The sequence below is a fragment of the Halichoerus grypus genome, chromosome 3, assembly GCF_964656455.1.
Source record: "Halichoerus grypus chromosome 3, mHalGry1.hap1.1, whole genome shotgun sequence".
NCBI classification, from domain to species: Eukaryota; Metazoa; Chordata; class Mammalia; order Carnivora; family Phocidae; genus Halichoerus; species Halichoerus grypus.
In genome coordinates this window covers 126,240,950-126,268,585 of record NC_135714.1, presented here as the reverse complement: position 1 = coordinate 126,268,585, position 27,636 = coordinate 126,240,950, and the positions used below count along the sequence as shown (strand labels likewise).

The 27,636-nt window shown below is 38.7% G+C and overlaps 1 protein-coding gene across 3 annotated transcripts in view; it reads right to left on the bottom strand.

Moving 5' to 3' along the window:
- Nucleotides 1-27,636, bottom strand: part of ARHGAP10 (Rho GTPase activating protein 10) — a 314,695-nt gene that overhangs the window by 27,502 nt on the left and 259,557 nt on the right. For 2 of the 3 annotated variants that reach the window (XM_078069295.1, XM_078069296.1), the window contains 2 exons: nt 25,095-25,245; nt 142-301 (listed from right to left, as the gene is read on the bottom strand). In XM_078069295.1, coding sequence (XP_077925421.1) covers nt 142-301; nt 25,095-25,245 — 311 coding nt within the window. The remainder of the gene's footprint in view (nt 1-141; nt 302-25,094; nt 25,246-27,636) is intronic. The other variant, XR_013446509.1, reaches the window with a different exon arrangement.

Sequence of the window (27,636 nt, the reverse complement as noted above, 5' to 3'; positions counted from 1 at the left end):
CATCCTCCCTTAAGCAGTCCCACTGATTAGAGAACAGAAGTACATAGACCTAACACTTTAGAACCCACTTGCCATGTGAACTTCAAAATGAAGGTCATGGCCCTCTTTTCCTCAGCACCAAACAGAAGCACCGCTACTTACACAGGGGATGCCCAGTCCCCAAAGCTGCCCCCATCAGCAAGAAGGTGGTTTTTGTCTGGTCCAGGAGGCCCGTGGACAGCTGCAGTCGTGGGAGATGGAGAGGACAGTGAATCTAGATTCCCGGTAGGGGTGTCCTCCTTAGGAAGGTTAGCACTGTCACCTAGGGAGGAAAAAAAAGCATGAACTTCCAAACACATACTCAAAAGGGAAAAAACAGGGGCGCCTGGGTGGCTCAGTCGTTAAGCGTCTGCCTTTGGCTCAGGTCATGATCCCAGGGTCCTGGGATCGAGCCCCATGTTGGGCTCTCTGCTCAGCAGGTAGCCTGCTTCTCCCTCTCCCACTCACCCTGCCTGTGTTCCCTCTCTCGCTGTGTCCCTCTCTGTCAAATAAATAAATAAAATCTTTAAAAAAAAAAAAGGAAAAAAAACAACTCCACTAATAATTATGTGGCATCATTTGATTACTCAAATCAAATGAAAACCAAAATCATACTTACAATTCACCCTGAGATTATTTGGGTGTCTTCTCTTTAAAGCTTTTGTTTTGTTTTGAACCAAAGACACTTAAACTAAATCACAGATAATACACAGTGAGGGGTATTTTCCCCACAAGAAAACACAATAATCAAAATCAGATCCAATGGAAGATGAGAGCCTTAATGGCGGCCACAATGACTTCCTAATCTCTAAGGTGCACAGTTATAAGTCAGTGATAACCTCAAGAATAATTCAGAGCAGTACACCAGCCCCAACGTGGCCAACCTCTCCCTTTCTAGTCACCTAATGTTTCTTTAAGACATTGCCAGTCACCACTTCGTGTGTAATAAAGTCAACAACTCTAAAGGGATCTTGTCTTCTGAGCTGGGGTCTTGGATTACAACTTAATAGTCCAATTTATTAAAATCTCAGACATAGAGAAACTTCCATTTCCCTGTGAACATTAGGGAGGATATTATAGAAGAATCAGGCGCCTGCAGTGACTGCGGGGAGGACTTTAAACCAAAACTAAAAAGCATTTTGTAAATGGGTTACATGATTTATCATTCACAGAGGACCATTTTATGGAATACGTTTAGTATCATTTGTACATATTACGAGCTGTGGTGGAAAAAATGGAGAAGATGGAAAAGAGAGCTCACAAGAGCAGCTGTTTTCCTCAACTGGTCTCCTTATCTTCCTGGTACTCCCACCTACCATAATGTACCAGAACAGCACCCATCAGAGCTGTGACCCTCCGGCCACATTCACAGTCCCCATCAAAATATTAACTGTTCCAGGATGCCTTGCAGAGGTAGCAATATTCTATCAAGAGGCACTGGTTTGACCTTGATTTTACAGATGATGGGTCACAATAGTAGATCAAGAAACTGCCACAGAAGTAGAAGATACACAACGTGGAGGACCATACCCCAGCCACAAACAGCTTCTAGCTGATTAAACCTTCATTTTTCCTTAGTCCATTAGTCCCAGGTCTACAAAGAGAGTATGCATGAATGCCAGGAATAGCAAGGAACTTGCTCTCAGAACACCATCTCAAATGGATTTCCAATTCTACTAACAATGAAGCTCAAGAGAAATTCTGGGCTCTGATTAAGCTAGATCCCAAGATGCTAACCTTGAAAATTGATTGTATGAGATAATTCTTATTTAACTCTGACCCAGCTTACAACTCAGGCTAAGAGAGAGAATCTTAGAAATGGAGATCTAGAAAAGTTGAATTCAAGGAGTAGGTGGTGATGGCCGGAAAAAGGAATTCTTTATGGGGGTAGTTAGGAGGAACTACCAGGATGATCATGGGCAGAAGATTCTGGTAAACGAGAGTTTTCTGAGCTTTTTCTTTCCTTAAGTGTGTTGTCATCGGGGAAGGTGAGAGAGAAACTGCAACAAGAGATGAATGCAACCTCTGTGGGCAGGTCTTCTCCCTGGTCTCAGTGTCCCTGTAAAGGCTTGCTCAGTGCCCATTTGCAAATGTGCAGTCTAGAATACTATATGATTCCTCTTTTGGTGAAGTCACTTTTTCCATAGCCCTTCACCACAAAATGTTTAGCTAACTGGAGTAACTCAGCCCCAAATACATGGGCCAGACTTCAGACAAATAAACCATAACCCACTGATAGGCCACTATGATTTCCTTTTGATTTATTTTCTTTCTGGGCTACAGTCCACTTTGAAACTAAGGCTACTTCTCCTGTGTCTGGATAGTTCAAATCCATCCAGTTCTGTTCTGTGAATATGCCCAAGAATGAGGGGCTGGAGCTCTAGCTTCCCCAGGAACTCCTGAACAGGTACCTACACAATAGCTGCCAAATCGGGGCTTGGCTAGAAGTAGCAAAATACGATCAGCTCTGAGGCAGAGCAGGATCACCTCAACAGTGAGTCAGACGGAGGCAGCTTCCCAGCCGCGAGGCTGGATCCTGGCCCTCTGCTCTCTGGGCCTCATGCCCTGTCTCTAGGGCAGGGCATGACATAGCAAAAACAGCAAATGAGAGTCTGGGACCAGTTATTCCCTGACTCATTCCTACAAGGAGAAGCCTTTCAATGAGAAGCAACTTTGGGGAAGTGGAAAGCAAGGGTCTAATGTTACTTCCAAAAGATGCCTGAAATGTTTTTACAACCAGACACACTAGCTCATCCACAATGCCTCAGATCCTTTTCCCCAGCAGACCGACACAGCACAAACGGCCATTCAACATATTAAATGCATTCTATTACAAGAATTTCTCTCTCCCGTCCTGCCCAACAGTAGCGATCTGAACCCTCGAGTGAAAAGAATGTTGGTAGAAGGGAATATGTTTACACAAACTGATCAAATGAAGAGATACCTCACCCTACTTTCTGTGCGCACAGATTTCCTTTCTCCTTCACTGTTCCAGAATGAGCTTATCTACTTGAGCATCACTGAATTCGAGAAAGCGGGCACAGAACATCTCAGGCACATAAACATTAAGTACTTATAACCATTTCTGAAACTTTAGTTCCCCCAAATCAAACCAGGACTTTTTAACTAGTGTGAAAATAATAAAACTTTTTCCAAAAAAAACCCTCTACATCCGAATGATTTCTGGGCTAAAGCTTTTAAAGCCTATAAACTGATTTGTACTTGAGAATTAAAGTCGGATACTCTCATCGTTTCTCACCTTCCATTTCTTCTGAGTGTCACACAACCTCTTCCGTAGGTGCTACCCTTTAACAGGCACCCACAGACAGACAAATCACCTGTGAGTAACAAGGCTGTTCCGGTAAGTGAGCAGAAATAGTGCTGAAGGACTTTCATTATGAACAGACTCCCAGAGAAGAAACTCACTAGAAATAGAACTACCACCACCTAGAAGAGAAAATGAGTTCTTCACAGCGTCCAGCTTCATTCCCACCTTCTCCACAAAGCACTTGCCAGCTACCTGTTCCGCCTCTTCTCTCCTTTCTCACAACGAGATGCAGCAAGCAAGTTTGCATTCACTATCCTCTAATGGTTTCATGACCTGGTTTTAATTCCTCATTTCCATTATGCATTTTTTGAGGGTGGAGACCAGGCCTCAGTCTCGGTAATCCTTAGAGGACATAATGCAGGGCCAGGCAAACCAGGAATCTTCAGGAAATACTGTGGGCTCACTGCCACATGAAATATTATGAATACGGAAAGCCAGTGCCTCTAGGAACGGAGGAGGAGAAAAAAAAATCTATAAGCCTCAAAGTATGGTTACAAAATCTGCACACAGCTTCCGATTATCATCTTCTCCCCTTTGAAGCCACAAATATCTTTCACCTTCTTTATTCAATCAACAAGTGTTTCCTAGGGTGCCTGGGTGGCTCAGTCATTAAGCGTCTGCCTTCGGCTCAGGTCATGGTCCCAGGGTCCTGGGATCAAGCCCCACGTCGGGCTCCCTGCTCAGCAGGAAGCCTGCTTCTCCCTCTCCCACTCCCCCTGCTTGTGTTCCTGCTCTCGCTATCTCTCTCTCTGTCAAATAAATAAATAGAATCTTTAAAAAAAAAAAAAAAAAAAAAAACCAAGTGTTTCCTAAACCTCTACTTACGTACAAGGCACATCACGGCTGCTGAGTTATAAAGGTGAAGAATCAGTCCCTAACCCAAAGGTGCTCACAGTACAGTGCCGAGGACAGTAAAGACAAACACAGCAGAAGGTGGTGTCAGCCATACTATGATTTTATCAAGCAGCTTTGAGATCCAGAGAAAGAAGTTTCCAAACCTGCCAGTGGTGGAGGGAGAAAGACATGGGAGTCAGGCAACAGGAAAAGGAAGAAATTACTGCCAAACTTGCAAGGGAAGAACCCCTGACAGAGCAAACATCATGGCTGAAAGCATAGAAACAAGAGAGAATGTGGCAGTTTCCAGAGCCATGGATGGTTGGATTTGGCTGGAGAGTAAGTGCAAAGGTGGAGAGTAAGAATACGAAGTGGGGTGATATATGAAACATTAAGGTACCTGACTTTGTTCCATAGGCATTGGGAAGTTATTGCAGGGGTGAAGTACTAAAGTGACAAGATCCAGAGAATGGATTCAAGAGATATTCAGTAGCACAGTCACTAGAACTCTGTGAATAAAGGTGAAGGGTGGAAGAGGAACCTAACATGACCCTCAAGTTCTTGGCTTAGGCAACAAGGCGAATGGTAGAATTATTAACTGAAATAGGGAGCAAAAAGCAAGAACAAATTGGGTGTGAGAGATAATAAGACCAGTTGTAGACATCTTGGGCTACAGGTGTCAATAAAAAATCCAGGTGAAAATACCCAGAGGAGAGCTGGTTATACAACCCCTGAGCTCAGGAAAGAGGTTGGGGACAGCTGTTTTGAGTTGAGTGTCACATAGGTAGAACTGAAGTCACGGCACTGGATGGAGGACACAAAGGAAGCGATGTAGAAATGTAAGAGAACCTTGGAGAAGCCTCAGATGCAAGGAGCAGGCTTCTCCTTAAAACAAGATTATTGGCAGTGGTGGCGCTGGCGGTGACTGTTGCTGTCGTCATGACGATAAATACGAAGTGTGATTTTGCAAATATTTAGGATTCCCTCACAGGCATATGTTTTCATAAAAAGTGGGCAAAAAAGCATGCAAGAGGACATGCCTTTCATGATGGCTACTACATTTCACTATTTAGTCTGATTTTTTTTTTTTTATGACCCTGAGGACATGAACAGTGTTTTACTTTCATGATAGACTGAAACTTCAAAGACTGGCAGAAAATTAGAGCAAGAAGAAGAAACAAGAACTTGATAGCTGTACCATATCTAACAATGCAGAGAACGTTCATCTTGTTAATTTGTTTTCTTTTTTTTTTATTATGTTATGTTAATCACCATACATTACATCATTAGTTTTTGATGTAGTGTTCCATGATTCATTGTTTGCATATAACACAGTGCTCCATGCAGTACGTGCCCTCTTTAATACCCATCACAGGCTAATAGACGGATAGACTTTTATGCTAGTAGTTGAACTTTCTTGTTCTGATGATGACAAATGATTCTCCCTACTCATCTCTGGTCATTTCATGTAAGTAGAAGTGCTTCTGCATTGTTGGAGGGAACAAGGCTTTGAGTTTCCCCTTCCATTTCATTCAATTCCTTCTTGTCTTCCTCTCAAATATACTTCCTAACTGTTAAGAAGTCAGGGATAGTTCCCTTTGAATCTCTTCCCTGCTGTTTTCCACGTTAGCCTAAAATGTGTGCATCCATTAAGGAACCACAGAAGTTTAAGGTTATTCCTCAGAAATGAATTGTCTCCACAGCAACAAGAATATTCCATGTTTTTCTCTCTTAAACATCCTGCTTTATGTATTAGAAGTAAGGAAGAAAAGGAAAGTGGGACAGAAAAAAAGGAAAGAAAAAAGCATAGAAAGAAAAGATCCAGTGTACTATCTGAACTTCATTCTAGTGAGCCTCACAGTTGTGCATCTGGGCTCATTGGAAGGCAACCGCAGACCACACCTACATCTCCACTGACACACACGTACACCCCATGTCAGGTTGGGAAAATCGTAGGTACTTCTAAATATCAAACAGTTCATCACTAGGACCAAAGAAGCATTTACTGAGAACAAAGTAACTGCACTTATAACACCACAGCAACACTCTTTACAATAAAGGCTGGTCAGGAAATTTCCACTCAAGAGGGCAATGAAATTTTAAGTGGAAACCCACCCTTCCCTCCCACATATGCTGTCACCACCAACAACAACAAAATGATAAAATAATATTTTTAAAATAAATAAAAAGCTATAACTGCACTCCACATTTTGTTAAACCTATCTGTGAAACAGAAGGGGAACATAGTTTCAGAGGTCAGTGGGAGCATAAACCAAAGGACTACTGGCTCTAGGACCTATGGAAACCAGCAGAACCAGACAGACATTTAAATCCTGTGATGTCCCAAGTACCTATAATCCACCAGGCATGGGGCAAGGGGCTAGAACCAGGCTCTCCATGAGGAACTGGGGGTTGGGAGAGGCTCTCCACACTAAATGGAAGCCCAAAATCTATGACTGAGTTCCCCACTTGCCTGGGAAACTAGATGTGACATGCCTACCCCTCCCATCCCCAGGATGTGATTTATGAGCAGGAATAAGACCTGGTTGTGAACCAAAGCATTTAGGTTGAGGCAAGAGCCAGAGAGGGAGTAGAAAAGAGAAAGAGAGAGAAGGAGGTTCCAACTCATCACAACCATAAGTACACACACAAAATCCTCCTTTATGAGAGAATTATACAATTTCTAGAACACAAAGAAAACTAAGACAGCAAACTCAACAAATACAAAAATATTTAGAGCTTTGTAATATAGAATGAAAGTGAAATTGCCAACATCCAGGCCCCAAAAGAAGAAATAAATTGAGAGGAAGGGGTACTTAAAGAAACAACAACTAATTCCTCAAAATTAAAGGAACTTCAGAGACCTCAATCCAAAGAACTCCAAGTGCCAAACAGGGGAATAAAAGAAATACTGCACAATGGAAAGACATTTCATACTCATGGATTGGAAGAACAAGTATTGTTAAAATGTCTACACTTATCCAAACCAATCTACAGATTCAATGCAATCCCTATCAAAATACCAACAGCAGTTTTCACAGATCTAGAACAAACAATCCTAAAATTTGTATGGAACCACAAAAGACCCCAAATAGACAAAGCAGTCTTGAAAAAGAAAAGCAAACTGGAGGCATCACAATTCCAGACTCCAAGTTATATTACAAAGCTGTAATAATCAAAAAGTATGGTACTAGCACAGAAATAGGCACACAGATCAATGGAATAATATAGAAAACCCAGAAATAAACCCAGTTATATGGTCAATTAATCTTCAACAAAGCAGGAAAGACTATCCAAAGGGCAAAAGATAGTCTTTTCAACAAATGGTGCTGGAAAAATTAAACAGCAACATGCAAAAGAAAGAAACTGGACCATTTTCTTATACCATACACAAAAATAAATTCAAAATGGATTAAAGACCTAAATATGAGACCTGAAAACATAAAAATCCTAAAAGAAAACATAGGCAGTAACTTTTTTGACATTGGCCAAAGCAACTTTTTTCTAAGTATGTCTCCTGAGGCAAGGAAAGCAAAAGCAAATATAAATTATTGGGACTACATCAAAATAAAAACATTCTGCACAGTCAAGGAAACAACAAAACTAAAAGGCACCCTGTGGAATGGGAGAAGATATTTGCAAATGACACATCCAATAAAGGGTTAGTATCCAAAATATATAAAGAACTTATAAAATTCAACACCCCGAAAACAAATAATCCAATTAAAAATGAGTGGAAAATATGAAACAGATATTTCTCCAAAGAAGACAACCAGATGTCCAACAGACACAAAAAAAGATGTTCATCATCACTTATCATCAGGGAAATGCAAATCAAAAGTACAATGAGATATCACCTCACACCTATCAGAATGGCTAAAATCAACAACACAAAAAACAACAGGTGTTAGTGAGGATGTGGAGAAAGGGGAACCCTCCTGCACTGTTGGTGAGAATGCAAACTGGTGCAGCCACTGTGGAAAACAGTACGGAGTTTCCTCAAAAAATTAAAAATAGAACTACCCTATGATCCAGTAATCACACTATTTACCCAAAGAATACAAAAACACTAATTCAAAGAGATACATGCACCTCCATGTTTATAGTAACATTATTTACAATAGCCAAGATATGGAAGCAGCCCAAGTGTCCATCAACTGATGAATGGATAAAGAGGTTTTATATATATATATATATATATATATATATATGGAATATATATATATGGAATATATATAATATATATGGAATATATATATATGAATATTATTCAGCCACAAAAAAAGAATATAAAAAGAATAAAATCTTGCCATTTGCAACAACATGGATGGAGCTAGACAGTATAATACTAAGTGAAAAAAACAGTCAGAGAAAGACAAATACCATATGATTTCACTCATATGTGGAATTTAAGAAACAAAACATATGAGCAAAGGTTAAAAAAAAGGGTGGGGGGAGACAAACCAAGAAACAGACTCTTAACTATAGCGAACAAACTGATGGTTACCAGAGAGGAGGGGTGGGGAGATGGATGAAATTGGTGATGGGGATTAAGGAGTACACCTGTTATGATGAGCACTGGGTGACATACGGGATTATTGAATCACTGTATTGTACACCTGAAAGTAAAATAACACTGTATGGTAACTGGAATTAAAATTAAAATTTAAAAATAATAAGAAAGAAAGAAAGAAAAGAAAAGATTGCATATAAAATACATTATTGCAAAATTTGAGAATATCAAATACAAAGAAAAAAACAAAAAGCTTCCTGATATAAAAAGCAGATCATACAAAAAAAGAACCAGACTGACATCAAAGTTCTCAACAGCAACTCTGAATGCACAATAATGAAGTAATGTTTTTAAAGTATTAAAGAATTTTGAGCAAAGAATTATATATTCAAAATGCCAAACTGCCATTCAAATGTGAGACCATAATAAATGTATTATTAGACATAAAAATACACAAGGTTTGCCACACAAAGAACTACATTGATGAACACTCTTAAAGAAAATAGTTAAGTGTTTAAATAAAAGAAATAATACGGGATGTTCAACAAACTTGATAATGCATACTGTTACCTTCTAAAAACTCTAGGACAAAAGGTAAAAACATAATTAAAATGATCCAGAACTAAAATTCTGGAAAATATCAACATGGTAGGGGAGGGGAGCCCAGAGGCAGAGGAGAGTGCATTAAATTATTTGTCTTATTATAAGGGGTGGGGAGAGAAACACATATAATTAAGTTTAAGAAATCAAGAGATACATGAGATTATATATCCCAAAATAAGAGCAAACACCTTAGGAACAAAAACAATATTGAAAACAAAAGAACATTTGCTTTTTTGAAGAAAAAGCAAGCAAGAAAAAACATCAAAGTTTATTAAATAAAAATTATAAAATGACAGAAGTCCTAACATAATGGTAAATACAATAACATAAGTGGATTAAACTGAACAGTTAAAAGGCAGTGACTTTCCAAATGTATTTTTTAAATCCTACAATATGTTGACTACAAAAAAAAAGCTTAAAAAAAGGCTGAAAGTAAAAAAATAACAGATGTAGTAGGTAAATATTAAGATAATGATCTCAATAAAGTGAGAGACAAAGAGAGTCATTTTATATTGATAAAGGGACAAGATGATATAACAAGAAGATAAGCACCTAAGATACAGCCTCAAGCAACAAGTGAAACTGTAAGGAAAAACAGAAAAATCAACAATTGTAATTGGAGATTTTAACACACTGCCCTCAGATGCTATCAGGCAGGCCAAAAAAAAAAAAAAATAGAGATATCTGTAGTCAACAATACAAAAGTGATCTATTTCACACACACATTCTGCAATACATGGGATACATACTCTTTAAAAACACATAGAACAACAACAGCAAAGCAGAATCAGATCCATAAATACAGAGAACAAACCGGATGGTTGCCAGAAGGGAATAGGGTAAGAGGATGGGCAAAATGGGCGAAGGGGTGTGGGGGGTTCAGGCTTCCAGTTATGGAATGAATAAATCATAGGGATGAAAGGTACAGCATGGAGAATATAGTCAATGATATTGTAATAACATGGTATGGTGACAGCTGGTAGCTCCACTTGTAGTAAGCAGAGCCTAATGCAGAGACCTGTCGAATTACTAAGCCGTACACTGTGTGTCAATGACACTTTAACAAAAAAAGAAACAGAATATTTTTGAAGCAAGATTAAGGTCTTAAATACCAAAGATTGACTATTATACATACTGTCTCCTCAGATCAAAATTGCAAACTATTTATAGCTTCATAAACAAAAGTACAGATTTTACAATTTTCATATGCTGGTAAACTAAATATGGTTAAAAAGAAAATCATAATGGAAATTTTAAAAGATTTAGAATTCAATGATAATAAAAACATTTCATAACAAAATCCAGGAAACACAGCAAAAAAAAAAAAAAATGCCAAAGAGAACTTTATAGCTCTAAAATATTTATTGGAAAACAAAAAAAGGTTCAGAACATTTTTATGCCATATTTAAATAGACAATTTTCCAAAATACTGATAGTCAAATGAGAGTCATCATGGCTGTTTAAATGATCAAATTAAATTTAGTTACGGTAAACTCTCAATAAAACTAGAATTTACTGAAATACATTTGATGTATTTTTTTTATTTTAGTGCATGACTCAAGGAGAATTACTTGTATATTATAATTAATAAACACAAGCTATACCATAAGGTAAGAAGTTAATATTCTTAACTATTATTGTTAATATTTATTGGCATTAAGACTTTCTGGGGGGAAAAAAGTCTCCAAAATCACATTTTTTCCATGAGAAAATGTGAATTGACAAATAAAAACTCACCCTAGGTGCAGAGAAATAGGTCTCAAGACTAAACATGATCTATTACACTTTTGAAGGGTGATTTCAACCAAAATTAGGTGGACTCTTTCAGCAGCAGGGGGTGAACAAAACTGCTGTGGTTTATACCCTCCCCTTGTGCCTGGATCCATTCTCCTATCATTCTGTATTTTTCATCTTTAAAAATAGGGCTGCCCAATAATAACCACTATGGTCTTGCTGGGAGTATTTTGACTTCTCTGCCCAACTGGTGTGTCTTCTCTAATGATGCTGTACCCAAGGAAGACTCAGGCACCAAACATTTAGGCCTAATGACCGAAGCCGAGAAGGGCTGAGCAGGTGGGAAACAGAGAAAGGATACCCTCAAATATCAACATCTGTCACAGCAGTGGACAGACAACAGCTTTGGGGATGAAGTTGACAGGATGAGGCTGAAAGTGGGGGCGGGGGAGGGGGGAATTATGAAATGCTGCAGTAGGAAGAGAGTTTCATTTGTTTGTTTTGCTAACTTATATAAGCCTGTTCAAAACACAACCTTTGAACGAAGCAGGAAATACTCATGCTGCCCTAGTTTCCACCATGTGGCAGATATTATGACATCAATAAAATCTCTTTCCACCCATAGCCATCTTTCCTCCTAATGTTACCCAGGACCTAATGTACTGAAAAGGAGTGCCCTGGATCAAATACAGTACTCCCAAATTCATTTCCTATAGTTTCTGACATCATTTCTACTTCGCTAAAAGAAAGTCTGAGTCACTGTATTTTACTATGTCAAAAAACAGACAACAAATATGGAAGTGACCTGTATAAATAAAGCTAAATATGTTCAGGAGCTGGTGAGAAGCTTCAGATATATGAAACAGTAGGAAGAAAATACTTTTCCACTGATTTCCATAAAGATAGGAAGGGGACCAACAATGGAATTTTAAGGTGAACAGAGATCAGAGAATTCATTAAGGATCCAGTGCATGGGAATAGTAGCATGCATTAGGCAGGGCTGTTCCCCAAAACGTGTTTAATACAGGTTCAAACTCTGCTACTTGACTTGTGAGAAATGAGACATCCTAGAATTGTCATACTGGATCAGAAAGATAACCCATCTAGGGCAGAATTCTACTTTTAACAAGGACATCCAAGGCCATTCCAGTTGTCCATGGCCTCACACTTTCTATCTGAGTCTTGGATGTACATCAAAATTCCTACTTGCTTTCAGATTACGGGGTGAAATTATTGCAGACAGTGAAACATTCTCGAGCTCCACCTCTGAGTAAGGAGCATGACTCCCAGAACAGCTTACCACTCTCACCTGCTCTAAAGGCAGGATTATGGTGTCATCCAGTGTTTTGTTTTTGCAGCTCTTGTCCTTAACACTAGCATTCCCATAATTACTGACTTACAGGCATGAGGGTGGCCAGATACCCAAATTTACCATGAGACTGAGGAAAACGGGAAAAGGCCACACACTCAGAGAAGAGAAGAGCCTGTCTTGCCTAGGTGGTTTGCCTAACATTGGTTTCATCCAAGTAGCCCACTTTTTGGTTGCTGAAGAAAAGTGAACAGGCTTGTTTCTTCACAATCTACTCAGATGGCTGGCTGGGCCAGAACTTCACGGATTTCTATGACCTTCTCTAACTGGAAGCTGTGATATACAAACAGAAGGACTGATGCACAGCAGAGCAGTCTGTGAGCAGCATGGCTGGGAAGGGTCATGATCAGATTCAGCACCCAATTAACACCTAACGAGCCAAAGAAAACCTGGCACTCCCTTCACATCTTCCCATATGCCAGTCTCCTGCACCCAAAACAGCCAAAGACCGGACATAATTCGCTTTATGAAACACTATCAATAGTGCCATTAAACAGGCAAGATCTATTGAAAGAAAAAGTCTAAAGCAAGACAAAAATTAAAGTTGATATATTTCTCAGGCCACATATTTATTCTTATCCTCTCCTCAAAACTTCGGCCAAAAGAATTACATCATATTATCTTATACATTAGCTTTCCTTAACTGGAAAAGTAGATACACACACACACACACACACACACACACACACACACAGAGTTCCTTTCTAAAACTAATTAGAATAATCAAGATAGGTTAGGAAACTCAAAGTTTGACTTTAAAATTGAACTTTTAAAATTGCTAATGTAATTGGATCTCTTTCGTTAAAAAAGCAAATCCAACCCTACCATTCAAAGGGAAGTCTTAACTGTCCATAGAGTAGTAGGTGGTAAATGATTACTGTTAGAGAACAGTCTAGATTCTTTGATCAGAAAATCTTCCCTAAGTCTTACATTAGGGAAAAAGGGGGTGGAGGCCTAAGAAATTAACCCTGCCAAATGCCCATTAAGGAAAGAAAGCTAATTGTGTTTCTCAGCAGTAGGAGGTGCACTGAGACAGGTTATAATTGCCAAGTGGAAGGAAAGGTTCCTAAAGTCCCACTTACCCAATTCTCAGTTCTGCTACAAGTTAAAGCAATGTCATGCTGGGTAGGGGGCAAGATGTCCCAGTTCCTCTGATTTCATTTTGCCCTCATCCAACAAGACAAACGATAATGGGAACCTTAATGAAGCTAAATAACATGCAGATTAATGACAGTCAGTGGCTAAATGAGAATAATTCACTTGGGTAATACAATTTCTTTATCTGAAATCGTGTCTAGGAAAGGTTATCTCAGTAGAATAGCCTCCTACTCCCAATCCCAAAAGCATAACAAAACAAAACTACATATAGATATGCATCTGCCAAAACACTTGTATAGGAGGGAAAAAGGCAATTCCCGAACTACGAATTAATGAGTCATACTAAGGGCATAGAAAGATGTAATGAAGTTGCCATAAAATTATTAAGCAAATTTTATTTTTTATTGCCCAAAGATTTCAAAAGTTAAGTCTGATGTTTGCCCCAAAATCTACTACACAGCCTGGATATGCCCACCATGTATGCTAGGAGAAGCTGATGAGAGAAGGGGCTGTGTTAATATCACATGACATAAAACATAAAACCCCATTATAACGTTATAGCAGCAGCTAACAGGCATTAGGTTACAACTCCAGGAACCACCTCTACTACTTGCAAAGGTCAATGGAAGTCTGTAGCAATTCAATTATAAAGTGAATAAGACCAGTTCACTTGCAATGTCAATAGAAGTCAAAGCAAATTGCTTTACTCTGTAAAGCCAGAGAGCATTTTTACACCGTCATCACAGTCCTGAAGTATTATTTACAGACTCAGATTTCTGCCTACATAAACAAACAAAAAATATAACAACCATGTACTCTTATCCTTAGGAACTAAAAAGTAATCAGATACTGAATCAAACTGTCTTCCATAAACTTCTGAGGAAGGCTGACACTTTGACAGCTCAGGAAATTTAGATCACTGCTCAGAACACAAAATCCAATCCAGCTGAGACAATGAGGGCTGCTAGACTTCTAGCTATTTACCTGTCTCCTCTCCTCCCCTGCCATTCTTCTTCCCTGAGGAATGTTAATTATCATCAAATACCAGATTAAGACAATAGAAACAAATATGCCTAGGTATTACGCTTGACAAAAATAAAAGACGGAATTACACTTTCTTTGAAAGTATATCTCATATGAAAATATATTTGAAACCCTCTACTTCATACATCAGACCCTCAAAAAAATAAGCTAAAACTCTTGATATTTGCAAAATATTGGGTGGTTTACAGCTATCAACTCATTTGTTCTTGGCAAAAAACCATGTGAAATTTTATTGCCCCAAACTCATGAGGCTTAGAGGAGAATTTACCATGATCATAAAGGACAGAAAGAGCACAAGGATTTAAATCCAGATTACTTTAAATCCAAACTTGACCACAAACAATTCTACCAGTCAATAAAACTCTTTGCTACCTAAGTCCTTCCAGTAATAGTGATCCCCAAAATGCTTGGACAGTGTGGCTCAGAGAGCGGCCAAGGTAGAAGGTGAAAGATATTAAATCAAACAGGAAACCACTAACCAGCAAGAGCTATCCATTCTCAATGTGGCACCAATGAAGTCTGTCCAAGCCAACTCATGCCAGAGGGGCTGCAAACCCTTCTTGCTAGGATCTATTTCATTCTTTCCACTTCGAATCTTAAACTTACATCCAGCACGCCAAATACCAAGCACAGCTTGCATCAGTGTTAAGCCGAAGTTTTGTAACTTAAATACATATATATTTATGTGGCATATGTGTATTCATTTGTATTTATATGTATATGTGTGTATAACAATATTGTGTATAAAAATATGTACATATGCATATAACAAATAATACTTGTGTATAACAAGTAATACGTATGTGTAACAAGTAATATAGGAAAAAGGAACACAGATATGACTAAAGAAGAAAACCATGACTCTCACCCCTTAAAGTATAACCATGGTCGTAACTGATTCATATTCTTCCAGATTGATGTCTATGCTTCCACATTTCTTTACAGTTTTTCCTTTAGAAGTGAGATTATTCTGAAAATTCTGTTTATAGCTTGCTTTATTCACTCAAAAGCATACCACATATATTATCTCTGTGGAAACATTTTTTGTTATCATTGGAAGACTAAAGCCTGTGTGTAAAGGTCTTGCATTATCTACTTGGGTTGGGCTCTGGAACACAAGGCCCTCTTAGGAGTACATCCGTACAACAGAATGCATAGAATACTATACATCAGTGAAAAACTGGGAAAGAGAGCTCTCTGTAGCAACATGAAAAGCAACAATGAGTATATTATAAATTTTTTTTAATTAGGTACAACTGGCTGTTGGGTCCATAAATAGGTAAGTAAGAGTCTATATTCATATTTGCTTATAAATACATAATTCTGGAAGGATGAATGAGAAACCACAGGTTAAACCATGGGAAACCGAGGCTCTTCAACCTCACACAAACAGCACACACACAAACAGCAGTTTCAAATGGTATAACCCTTCCAACAACAGTGGTTAGCAATCCAATTTGGATCTCAACTCTGAAATGATTTAAGAAGCTATAGGTTGAACTACATGAAATTTCTGATAGCTTTCGTATTTTTGACCTAATAAATGAAATTTTTTTTTGAAATTGCCGATATTAGATAATTTTGGAACCAAAAGATGGCACTTTCATATGGCGAGCAGGGGGGGAGGGGCAGAGGGGAGGAGAGAATCTTAAGCAGGCTCCACGCCCAGCACAGAGCATGACACAGGGCCCGATCTCACGACCCTGAGTTGAAACCAAAAGATGGATACTTAACCAACTGAGCCACCTAGGCACCATCCCCCCTTTTCTTTTTTTTGCCGGGGCAGGGGGGAGAGCCCATTTCCGCCACAGAGCACTGTGCCCCAGATTTAAAACCATACATATCTCTGGCTCTTTCTAGCTCTTTCATCTCCTCCATCAAGATCATTACTCTGAATCCAGTACAAGAAAACTAGGTACTTTTTTTTAAATAGAAAAACTAAGAATCATTCCTAAAGTTAAAAAAGAATAAACTGACATACTGCTTGAAATGGACCAAGTCCCTCTGAAAAGACTCTGAGGCCAACAGGCCATGTGTGTTGACTCAGGAGAAGAGGACCTCTGGCTACAGCACTTGTGTTCAGCACGCCAGCCGGGTGCAAAGGGGCCAGACCGTGGGATCGCACTGCTTGGGTTCAGTCCTGGCTTTGCACTAGCCAGCTGTGAGACTTAGGTGTCTTACTGACCCCTGGGCCTCAGCTTCCTGAACCATAAAATGTAATTTCTAGTTCTGAATTCAAGCAGCTCTCAGACGGTTATGAGGGTTATCTATTATCTAACAGACATTGCTAAAAACAGTGTCTGGCATTCAATATGGTATATCTAACTGTTCACCATTATCACCCTCCAAATTCTGTATCTTGTTCTTGCATTAACTATTAAAATGTTTAAGAAAAAGAATACACCTTAAAAATAAGCTAATCAACAAAGACTTAAATAAGCACTATTCTCTTCTGACCTGAAGAGAAAAATAAAATCATGACCATAATCGCATTTGAAGCTCAAAAAGTCATGCTGCTGATTTTAGAGAGCAAATATTAGTATATGCAAAATGCCAGCCCAAGAATTCATTTTAATAGGTTTGAAGATTTTTTTTCATCCAAGGGTGACATTGGACTCCTTCCAGATACTGCGCAGAGGGTACACAGCAATGCCATGGAAAGTGGAATGAGCCCTCAGAGGAAACCAAGCTGCAGAGCTGCTACTCAGAGTTCACAAAAGGCAACTAGAGAGGGCAAGTTATAGGAATATTCTCCACTGTTGACTCAAGCTCACATTCTTTCTTTTTCCTCAACAGCTGGTAGGGATTCAGGAGGTAAAACTGAGCTGTCACAGATTTGTTTTGTTATATTAATTGTAGACAGCACCCTTACTTCGTGGTAACTTTTATCTTGGTCCAAAAGAGTTTTCTGAGTAATAGAAGTTACTTGGAATTGGCCACATTGAGCTAATACCTTCCCCCCTTCAAGATTTCTGCTCATCTTCCTGGCTATCAAAGAAAACATTTCAAATCACTCACTCTTGACAGCCTTAAAAATTCTATTTCATTCAGGATAAACAATACTTTGGTTGGTTTGAAAAGATGTTTCTTAGACAGCCCGGCTACCTCCTACGCTGTAGGAGTTTCAAAAAGGGCTATAAAGAGAATGACAGCTGCTTGAATTCAGAACTAGAAATTAAAATAAAAGCTATTAGAAGTGAAGAAAAAACCCACACCATGGGGAGACAGCTTTAAAGAATTTTTCTCTCTTCTATAAATTCTAGTTACCTGCCATGAACTTATTTTCACCACAGAAGCAGCTATGTATTTTTTTGAAGGCATTAAATAAGCTTTTTCCCTCCAGAGAAAAGGGGAAATGTTCATCCCACACAGAAGCATAGTTAAGATTATATAGGAAGTCATATAAGAAGTTGCCGTGTGCTTTGTCACTAACATTAGGGGTGCTGAGCTTCTGGGAGGCTTCTGGGGAGACGCCAATGCAGAGGAGGCAGCTCGCATGATTTATGGGCACACCACAACTCAATTACAGCCCTGAAATTTCTGGCTGCCTTTTCCAACCCATTGATCTCATCATTGTAAAAATGAGTTAAGAAATAATCTGTCTACATATACTGTCACTGATTCAAGCCTGGTCTTAGATTTAACTTCACAATACAGTAATTCCATGTCAGGGAATCATAACATTCCTCTGGAGAGATGGCAAGAGGCCTGGCACTCAGGAAGTTATTATCTAGAGCCCATCCATGAAGTGTCATGCCAAAAAAACCGGTAAGAATCGTGAGAAGATTGCCAAGCTTGAGCCAAAGATCTGTTTGTGCTCAGTTACTTAGCTTGGTTATAATTCTGTATCAAGCTGATCAGATAGGTCTACAAGAAAATGTCAATAGCTGTAGAATGTCACTGAAAATTCATATCAACAATGGTTTTACGGTGGTTCTTCTTACATTTTGGGGAGGACAGAGCAGTTGCAATTCACTTACAAAAGCATGTTTTCATGAAGGCAATTTCTAAAAATAAAGGCAATTTCATGAAGGCTCTCTTGGGAACCGAGATTAGAGAGAACATAGCAGCCATGACTGTCCGCTACCCACCCTCGGCATCTACTGAAACGAGCGTCTGTTAGTATAGCACTTGCCTCCCATCCTTTACCCTCCCAGCCTGTGAGTGAATGGAGATATAGGTCTGTGAGGTAAAGTAGAGGGGAAAAAATGAGCTCTCTATTGTTCACAGTTATGAAACTATTCTTTCTCTAAGAAGACGTAACACTTAGTATTATTTAATATTTTTTTCTTAAAATATTCAGAAAAGTTTAATATTTTCTTAATATTGACTTTTCATAGGCAATATGGAAACGGACTTTCCATATACACTGTTTATACCAATACATTTTACACTATTTTTACCAAACCTATTTTCCAAAGCAGTTACATACAGCAATATGTATTGAAGATGCTAACAAAATGAGATATTTCCTTCCTCTTGATGGAAAGGTGGTCTAGATATTAAAACAAAAAGACCCTCAAGGCAAAATCTAAGATATAAATGCAATGATACATTTATCTATGAGCCTAAAACATGGCTGAAGACCCGTTTCGATTATCTGCCTTCATTCTCCACATCCAGTCAGTTAAGAAGTCCCCTCAATGTGCTTGAACATCTCTCCCAGATTTATCTTCTAGCCCTAGCGTGGGTTCAAGACCACATCAACCTGAGCCTAAACTACTTAACCAGCCTTTGCCATGGACTTTCTGATTCCTACAGACAGATTAAGTCCCATTAAATTTCCTTTAATATTATTTTCTATGTTACAACTCTTCTCCCTTGCTGATAAACAGTAACTTCTCTTATCATTCGAAATATAAGGCACCTTTCTCTGGTTTTAATAATTATACTGAACAGCAGAAGCTAGTATTTGAGTGTTTACTATATGCCAGACACTATATTAAGTATATTAACAACCTAAAACCTTCTCGACCATCCTCAGTAGTAGACATTATGATAACTCCTATTTTGTAGGTAATAAAACAGACTTAGAGAGGGTAAGCTATTTGCCTACTAGTAGAGTCAGAATACAAATTCCTCAGCCCAGACTTCTAACCACCTGTTCCTTCCTCAGGCTGACCTTGCCAGGGTGGGCAGCATCTCATCAGGTCCGCCCGTCCCTACCCCTCATCCCCGCCCCCTTCTGATCAAGCTAGCCTCCTCTTTACCCCCGTGCCTTGTTCTTGCTCAGCGTTGCTGCCATGCCTTCATTCAAGCTAGTCCCCTCACCTGAAATCATTCCCCATCCAACTCCCAAATGGCTCAGCTCAAGGAAACCAGGAAACCTTCCCTTCCTCCTGCAGCCCTGGAGTTCCCTTCCTGAGGGCCCTCACAGCTGATAGCCCAGCACTGGGCACTTACTGCCATGTTGTTTCATTATTTCACTACGTAGTGACAGAAAAAGAGTAGAACATCAGCTCCTTGAAACAGAAACCCTGTGTGACATGATGCGGAGTTTATAAAACCTCTTCAATAGATATGCAGTATAGGGGCACCTGGGTGGCTCAGTTTGTTAAGTGTCTGCCTTCAGCTCAGGTCATGATCCCAGGGTCCTGGGATCGAGCACCTCACTGGGCTCCCTGCTGAGCAGGGCAGCCTGCTTCTCCCACTCTCTCTGCCTCTCCCCTCCACTCGTGCACACTCTCTCTCTAATAAATAAAATCTTTAAAAAAAATAGATATGCAGTAGAATTCTGATTTTAGTATCCAGTATGAAAAAAATCACTAATAAATGATAGAGGCAGAAAAACTCCAAACTGCCAGGAGCATTCCATATTTTAGGATTAAAAATCTACATTTCAAAAGACCTTATAGTAGCCTACTTTTTTAGTTCTATTCTCTTGCTTATGCCTCATAATTCAATAAGATTTTTTTTTTTTACATACCTAAGGTGGCTCATTTATCTCATCAGGACTATTCTCATTGATGGGGACATTTAAATGTTAGGCAATCATTTAAAAAATCTAACTTGGTATCATTTAGGCTAAAAGGACATCTATATATGACTTCTTTGTCCAATTTTAGAGACTGATCCATGTCACAGTATGTTCTTCCTTTGAACAGAAGGGAAATGTTCATGCTTCACTGTTTATCTATCTCCCTTTCAACAGTTACATTTTCGCTTTTTGCTTATAAGGCTCTGCATCCTTGTCACACTGTAGGACTACAATAACACATGTTCAACAAAATGTGCTGCAGTTAGCACATCCAGGATCCAAGTGTGAAAGTGCCAACCCAACGATACCCAAGTAAGACCTACTCTATAATATTAAATCTTACCAACTGGCTTGCAAGATGATTCTGTTTTCAACTCTCCATAAATCACATTTTTTAAGTTGCCTAAACAAATAAACTGCTATATCATGTACTAAAGAAGATGGGCACAGCATACCTAACTACCCAAGAAGATACAAATAAAATCTTGTCCTGTGAATGACTCGTTCTGTTTAAAATAAGAACTAGCATAAAGAGAGCTTAGTCAAAATTTAGATGACAGTCATCTTCTCTCCCAACTCCCCAAACCTTTAAAATTTTTCTTTTGCCTTGAATGAAAATAACAAAGAATATATCTCATATACCTCACGACCCTTCCTTGTATTTGGGAGAATTACAGCAAAGACAACAGTCTCGGAAGTCAGGCTCTGCACTCAAGCAGGGAATCTGCCTGGGAGTCATTCTCTCCCTCCCTTCTACCCCTCCCCCCTTTCTTTCTCTCTCTCTCTCTCTCTCAAAAAAAAAAGACAACAGTCTCTATATAAGAGGTAGTAAGGACATAAATGTGGAGGGGGCAGAAGAAAAGGAACATATGTTATATACTAAACTTGGAGTTACTTTATTACTAATTCTAAGAAAATAAAAACACAGAAAGATAATTGGAGAATGAAGGTAGACCTCTGTTTTTAATTCTCCTTCTAGCACTTTCCAGCCTACCTCATATTTTGCTATTTCACAACAGACTTAGCCAAATCTCCTCAACTTTGAAGTTCATGAGATTATTAAATGCTATATGAAAATGAACAATATGGCTTCTACAAAATAAAGATAAGAATTTTAGTGAAGACTTAATAGCTGCTCTATTTAAAGAAATCTAGCCAGAAACTATATCCATTTCAGTTCATATTAATCATCAACAAGGATCCTTAAGCAACTAACTGGAATTTTAAAGTCTTTTGCAAATAGTAAGTTTAATATCATTTAATCATATATTACAAAAAAAATAACGAGCATTGTCTATACAGTATGGCTAGATGTGCCAAAGCCAATTAAAGTCTTTAACACAGTAAAGATACTAGGCGTCTTTAATTAAATTGGTCATCTCTCAATTGGGATGGGGGTGGGGTTGAACATATCATAATAAAAATCATGTCTAACAGCAGAGGGTTTTGCTCTCATTTTACGCCCGCTTGGATTCTCTGCTTCCAGGCCTATCCTACATCAGCTCATGTAACAGGCTTGCTTTGCTGACTCTTTGCTAATAATGCTTTTTGATATGCCTGATGTTAAACTGAAGCCAGTTCTGATGGTTTTCCAGGGTTGGCTATTTGGTACATCAGAAAGTTTCATACCCTACTCAATGTAGAAGAAGAAATAACATACTACAAACCACTTAACTCAAATACCAAATCTGTGACCAAATAATAGGACTGAAGAAAATCTCCAGTTATCCAGTCTAGTCCTTTGAATCTTGGCAGATAATCCACCTAAATCTAAACAAAAACTATTTGCCCTGGGTTTTATTAAGTCAAGATTAATTTATACCACAGTGCATAAATGGAGAGAGGGCATATTTGCATTTAAATTTTCTATCAGATTCATAAAAGCTACAAAATTGAGAAAAATAATCCACCAAAGTTGGCTATAATGCATACCTTAACCAAACCTAGACAAACATAGCAAGTGACTACTAAGAATACAAAAAAAAAAAAAAACTTTTTGAAACCTTTGAGTTGACAATTACAGAACTCACGCTACTGAAAAAAATAAAAAGCATTTATGTCTTAATGGCAAGAATAGATTTTTTTTTTCTGGAAGGGGGCAGAGTTTTCAATATGTTAAGTGATATTCAATAACACAGTTCTTTAGTAACCTTCCCCTATATGCTTCCTTTCAAAAGCTTTTCTCTTCATTTATCCCCCACTCACTCTCTTTTTGGAAAATGCAATATGTAGACCCTACTATACTCTCTGAAATAATTCTTTTTCACAAACCTGAGTTTCACTAAAGCTTAGCTACAAATAATGGGGGGGTGGGGGGGAATAAATAATAGTTTTTAACTACTTTATCTTATGACCTCTAAGATCAAATAAAATCACTCTACGACAAAATCACGGACTTTCCTGATTCTGACAACTTGTAACACCAACGACAAATTCCAAGGCTGCAATCAAGAAAGATTAATGTAAAGTTATAAAATACAAAATGTAGACTAAAACATCATATAAATAATGAACATAAAAACAGACTAAAGGAATTGAATATTTCACAATCCTTTCCCCTTATAATCAAATAATTAAGAATTATTATATGACCTAAAAACTAGGAAAGTTATGATTATATACCATCGTGAGCATTCCCATAAAAGATGTGCCAAACACCACTTCAGCAACTTCTTACCCATTAATAATCACTTAGCAACCCAATGATCAAAAGACCAGTATACCATGTATACATAATTGGGTATTATGATTTAATTCCTTAAAATACCAAAAAAGTAGATGTGATTCTAAGACAAACAGCCCCTCTTTGGTCATTTCCTTTATGAAATATACCAATTCAGTTTTGCTCAAGGGCCCATGAGCCAATGTAGATATCATTCTGTATCTCCTTGACTTCTTTTTCTCTTCCTACTTCCCAACATTAGCCTCTTTCACGATTTATCAACACTTCCACCAGAGGACAAGTGAGATACAAGAAAAGGTGCAATTCAAACCAGTCAGTTTTACTCCTTATTAGCAACTCTGTTGAGAGAGTGAAGGTGAGGAAAAAAGAGAACAAAAAAGTTAGGTGGGATCAGAAGTTGAAACTGATGTCTAAAAGGAAGCTCTGAAATTATAGGTTCATTTTAATGATTCATACTCTTCCTCTGGAAAATAAGGATCTGATTGTAAAACTAATAGTTGTATCATATGATGTATGTCTTAAACAATGTAAAAGAATACCAGCACACTTTCGCCCCTCATGCTATTACAGGAAGCATTCCGAGTCCTCCTGCAGTGACTCCCAAGTCACTTGTCACTTGCTCGCGTGGATCTCTGGATATTAACTACCTGGACATCTGACTATATAGCTCCTTATGATGACGGTACTATATTTGTTTCTGTCTGCATTCCCTTTCTCCCTCTGACAATCACCTCATACTTCCAAACCAGCATAACTTTGGTAGCTTAAAAGGATAATAAATGAAAAGATACGGGGCACCTGGGTGACTCAGTCGGTTAAGCGTCTGCCTTCAGCCCAGGTCATGATCCCAGGGTCCTGGGATCCAGCCCTGCATCGGGCTCCCTGCTCGGCGGGGAGCCTGCTTCTCCCTCCCCCTCTCCTCCTGCCTGTGTTCCCTCTCCCGCTGTGTCTCTCCCTGTCAAATAAATAAATAAAATCTTTAAAAAAAAAAAAAAAAGAAAGATACAAAAAAAAAAGGATGAGAAGAAGAAGAATGACGATGAATTTCAAGTTCAGGAAATGTCCTCAACAGGTGTGAAGTCCCACAACAAAAGAGCCCCCGTTTCAGACATGCTTACTGAAATTGGAGGTTCTGAGACCAGGATCATTTTCCTCTCCACACCAATAACCACATGATTACAAATTGGCAATCGGTGACTTCTACAAGGCACCGTCTTGTTTTGTAGAGATCAGTGTTTAAAATTCAAATTTCCAAGCTCTCTTTAAACAGCGAGGCAATCTGGCAATGCTGACACAATGTGGCTGCATGACAACAAGTAACTGGAACATGGCAACCGGGATGAGACAGGAGAACTTCCATTTGCCGGAGTCCCACTGCAGCTTACTTCACTCAGCCTGGCCCCCGAAGGCAGGTCACTTTGCCACCCCTGCTAGATGAGGAGACGCCAGCACCACAAGAAAGTCCAAAAAATGGGCCAAGTAAGATGCAGAAGCTAGTGCAACAGAAAAGACACTGTGCCTCTAATCTAGATGCATTTAACATTAAACTATCAGCTCCTCTCAAAAGATCTGCTTTAATTTTAGTTCCCCTTTCCATTTGTCTCAGTTATATAACCTCACAGGAGGTCACACAAGTCTCCCAAAAAAGAAATTTAAGCTGTCTTTTAAAAATAAAAAAAGAAGCATGCATAACAAATACAAACACAAACCTGAAACCTGCATTCTCTCTCTGACAAGAAAGCTTTACCCTCCTTGTTAATCTCAAAAATTATCATCTTAAGGGGAAAAGGAATTAAAGCACAAAGGAAGGAAAACCATGGCCTTCCCTGGGGACATACGATATACCATGCTCTGGACATGCTGTCAAGCAGAAAAATATAATTAACATCTTACCATCTTCCAGCTCAAGACAAAGATTATATACAGCCACAGGTCTCTTAGTCCTCTGGCCTTGTCTCTTCGATTGCCTTGGTGGAGCATTTGGGGGTGATGTTGACAGGGAGACCGGCTCTGGGAATGTGGCATCAGGCAGGGTCCTAAAAATCTGCCATCAAAGCACAAAGAACATTAATCGCTTCCCATGAACAGAAACCTGTGTGTTGAAAGAAACAACATTTGATTTGGAGTTCATCCAAAACACGCTAGAGCCAAAAACCCATTCCTTCAAATTTCAGGTACAGGTCCTAAGCCTTTCATTTACTTTTTTACCAGAAGATTTCCAAATAAAATTTCCCATTAAAATTAAGTAAAAGCAACATCCAATCATTACATTTCAAAATAAATTCATTCCCAAACTAAATATGTATAATTATCTTTACCAGGTGTAGACAATACCACAGCTATTCATCCACAAAGAAAGTAGCCAGGATAAAACGTCAAAAGTAAATATCCCATTAAATTTCATACAGGGTTATATTTATGCCAAATGCTGGTCTCAATTTTTTTCAAACTACATAAACAGAAACATAGGACTGCAAATATTTTTTACACATTTAAAAATAGCTTATGCTTATGAAATTACCTTTCAGATTCCCATGTACATTTTTCATAAAATGCTTTATAGATTTTATCAATACCTTCCAACTTCTTTTAATAATTTCTCTTCCATTTATGAAACCTAGAATATTAGCACCTTGATTATCTTACAGTGTCACTCATAGATCAGCAATAATAACATTAATTAAAATGTGCTGCTTCTTTGCTTAGCAATTTTTTTCTTTTGAGAAAAGCGATCTGTACTGTAAAGGGAAGATATCATGCAGAGGTGATTTATAACAGACCTTCCAAGACCTGGGTTCAGAGGCTTCCTGTCCCCAACAACACTGTAGACCCTTCAGTCTTCGATGAAGTCATAAAATAAAATATTTAGACACATTAACCTAATAGACACTGCATCTCCAAGAGGGCTGATGGTCCCCAAGGGAAAGCAGGAAACAGGAAGAAAGCTAGCTAGCATTAAACAAGATATAAATATAAAACTCACAATAAAAGGCACTGTGGGAAAACCCCACTGCTGCAAGGACATGATTATTTATGCATTTAGATAAAAACAGGCGTGTGACCTGGGTATACGAGTGAGGGTATCACATATGCGTATCACATTTAACAGCTAACAACCATGTCAGAGTTATAATCCCAGAGTCTAAAAGTTCTCACCTAAAAACTATTATATACCAATAAAAATAGATAATTTCAACAGAGCCTTTGCTTTACAGTACCATACTGCCCCCTCATGTGTAAATGGAATACAAAATGATTTAAATTACTCTGGATAAATATTTGCTAGTGAAAATGTAATTTAGTGCTCCAACTGGTAACCTGCTAACACCATATTTCCACAGACTCTGTGTTCCAATCGGGCATTCTGGCAAATAGCAAACTACTTATCTGCCTTAAAAAAAAAATTCCTCTGCTGCCTAAACTACTGTCCACATCTGGATTTACTACCATCTGTCACTGTGCAAATTAAAGTAGGTTGTGGGGTAGCAGGAGAGAAGTTAGGCTGAGAAGCACATGACAATGTGAAGGAGAGAAGAAAAGACATGAAAACTTACTTCCATTGGAAGAAAACAGCACATGTATGCGGTCAACTTTTGGAATAGCTTCTTGAATTACCTGTGTTTGATCTTTACAAATATGGGAAATACTTCTGGGACAGTACTGGAATAGGAAACCAAACAATACAGAGAACCAATACATCCAAAGCCTAAATAAACAATGACAAAGTTACATCCCCTGAACTGATGCTGGATAGCTGATAACCTTCTGAACAGAACTTCCTCCAAGATCCACACTGATGACTGCTGTTCCCCCACACACCTCAGGGTAAGAGGATGAGTAGGAGTGTGGGGGCTGAGCTGTGGGGCAGCTCAAGTCTACAGAGTCAAACTACCAAGCAAGTCAGGACCTGGGAGTGGGACTCCAGTGCTCTCGGGGGACTGATCTGAGACATCCCAGGGCTGAGCCTCTAAAAGCCTCTGGAATACTTATGACAATGTTTAGTTTACATTAGAATATCTGAGAAAATATTATTCAGCCATAAAAAGACAAGGAAATCTTGCCATATGTGACAACATGGATGGACACCGAGAGCATTATGCTAAGTGAAATCAGATAGAGAAACACAAATACTTTATGATCTCACTTATAGGAGGAATCTAAAAAAAAGAAAAACAAAACAAAACAAAACCGAACTCCTAGAAATAGAACAGATCAGTGGTTGCCAGAGGCAGGAAGATGGGGATGGGGAAAAATGGATGGAGGTGGTCAAAAGGTACAAACTTCTTCCAGTTGTAAGACAAAGTTCTGGGGATGGAATGTACAGCAGGGTGGCTACAGTTAACAATACTGTATTACATATTTGAAAGTTGCTAAGAGAGTAAACCTTAAAAGTTCTGATTACAAGGGGTGCCTGGGTGGCTCAGTCGGTTGGGCG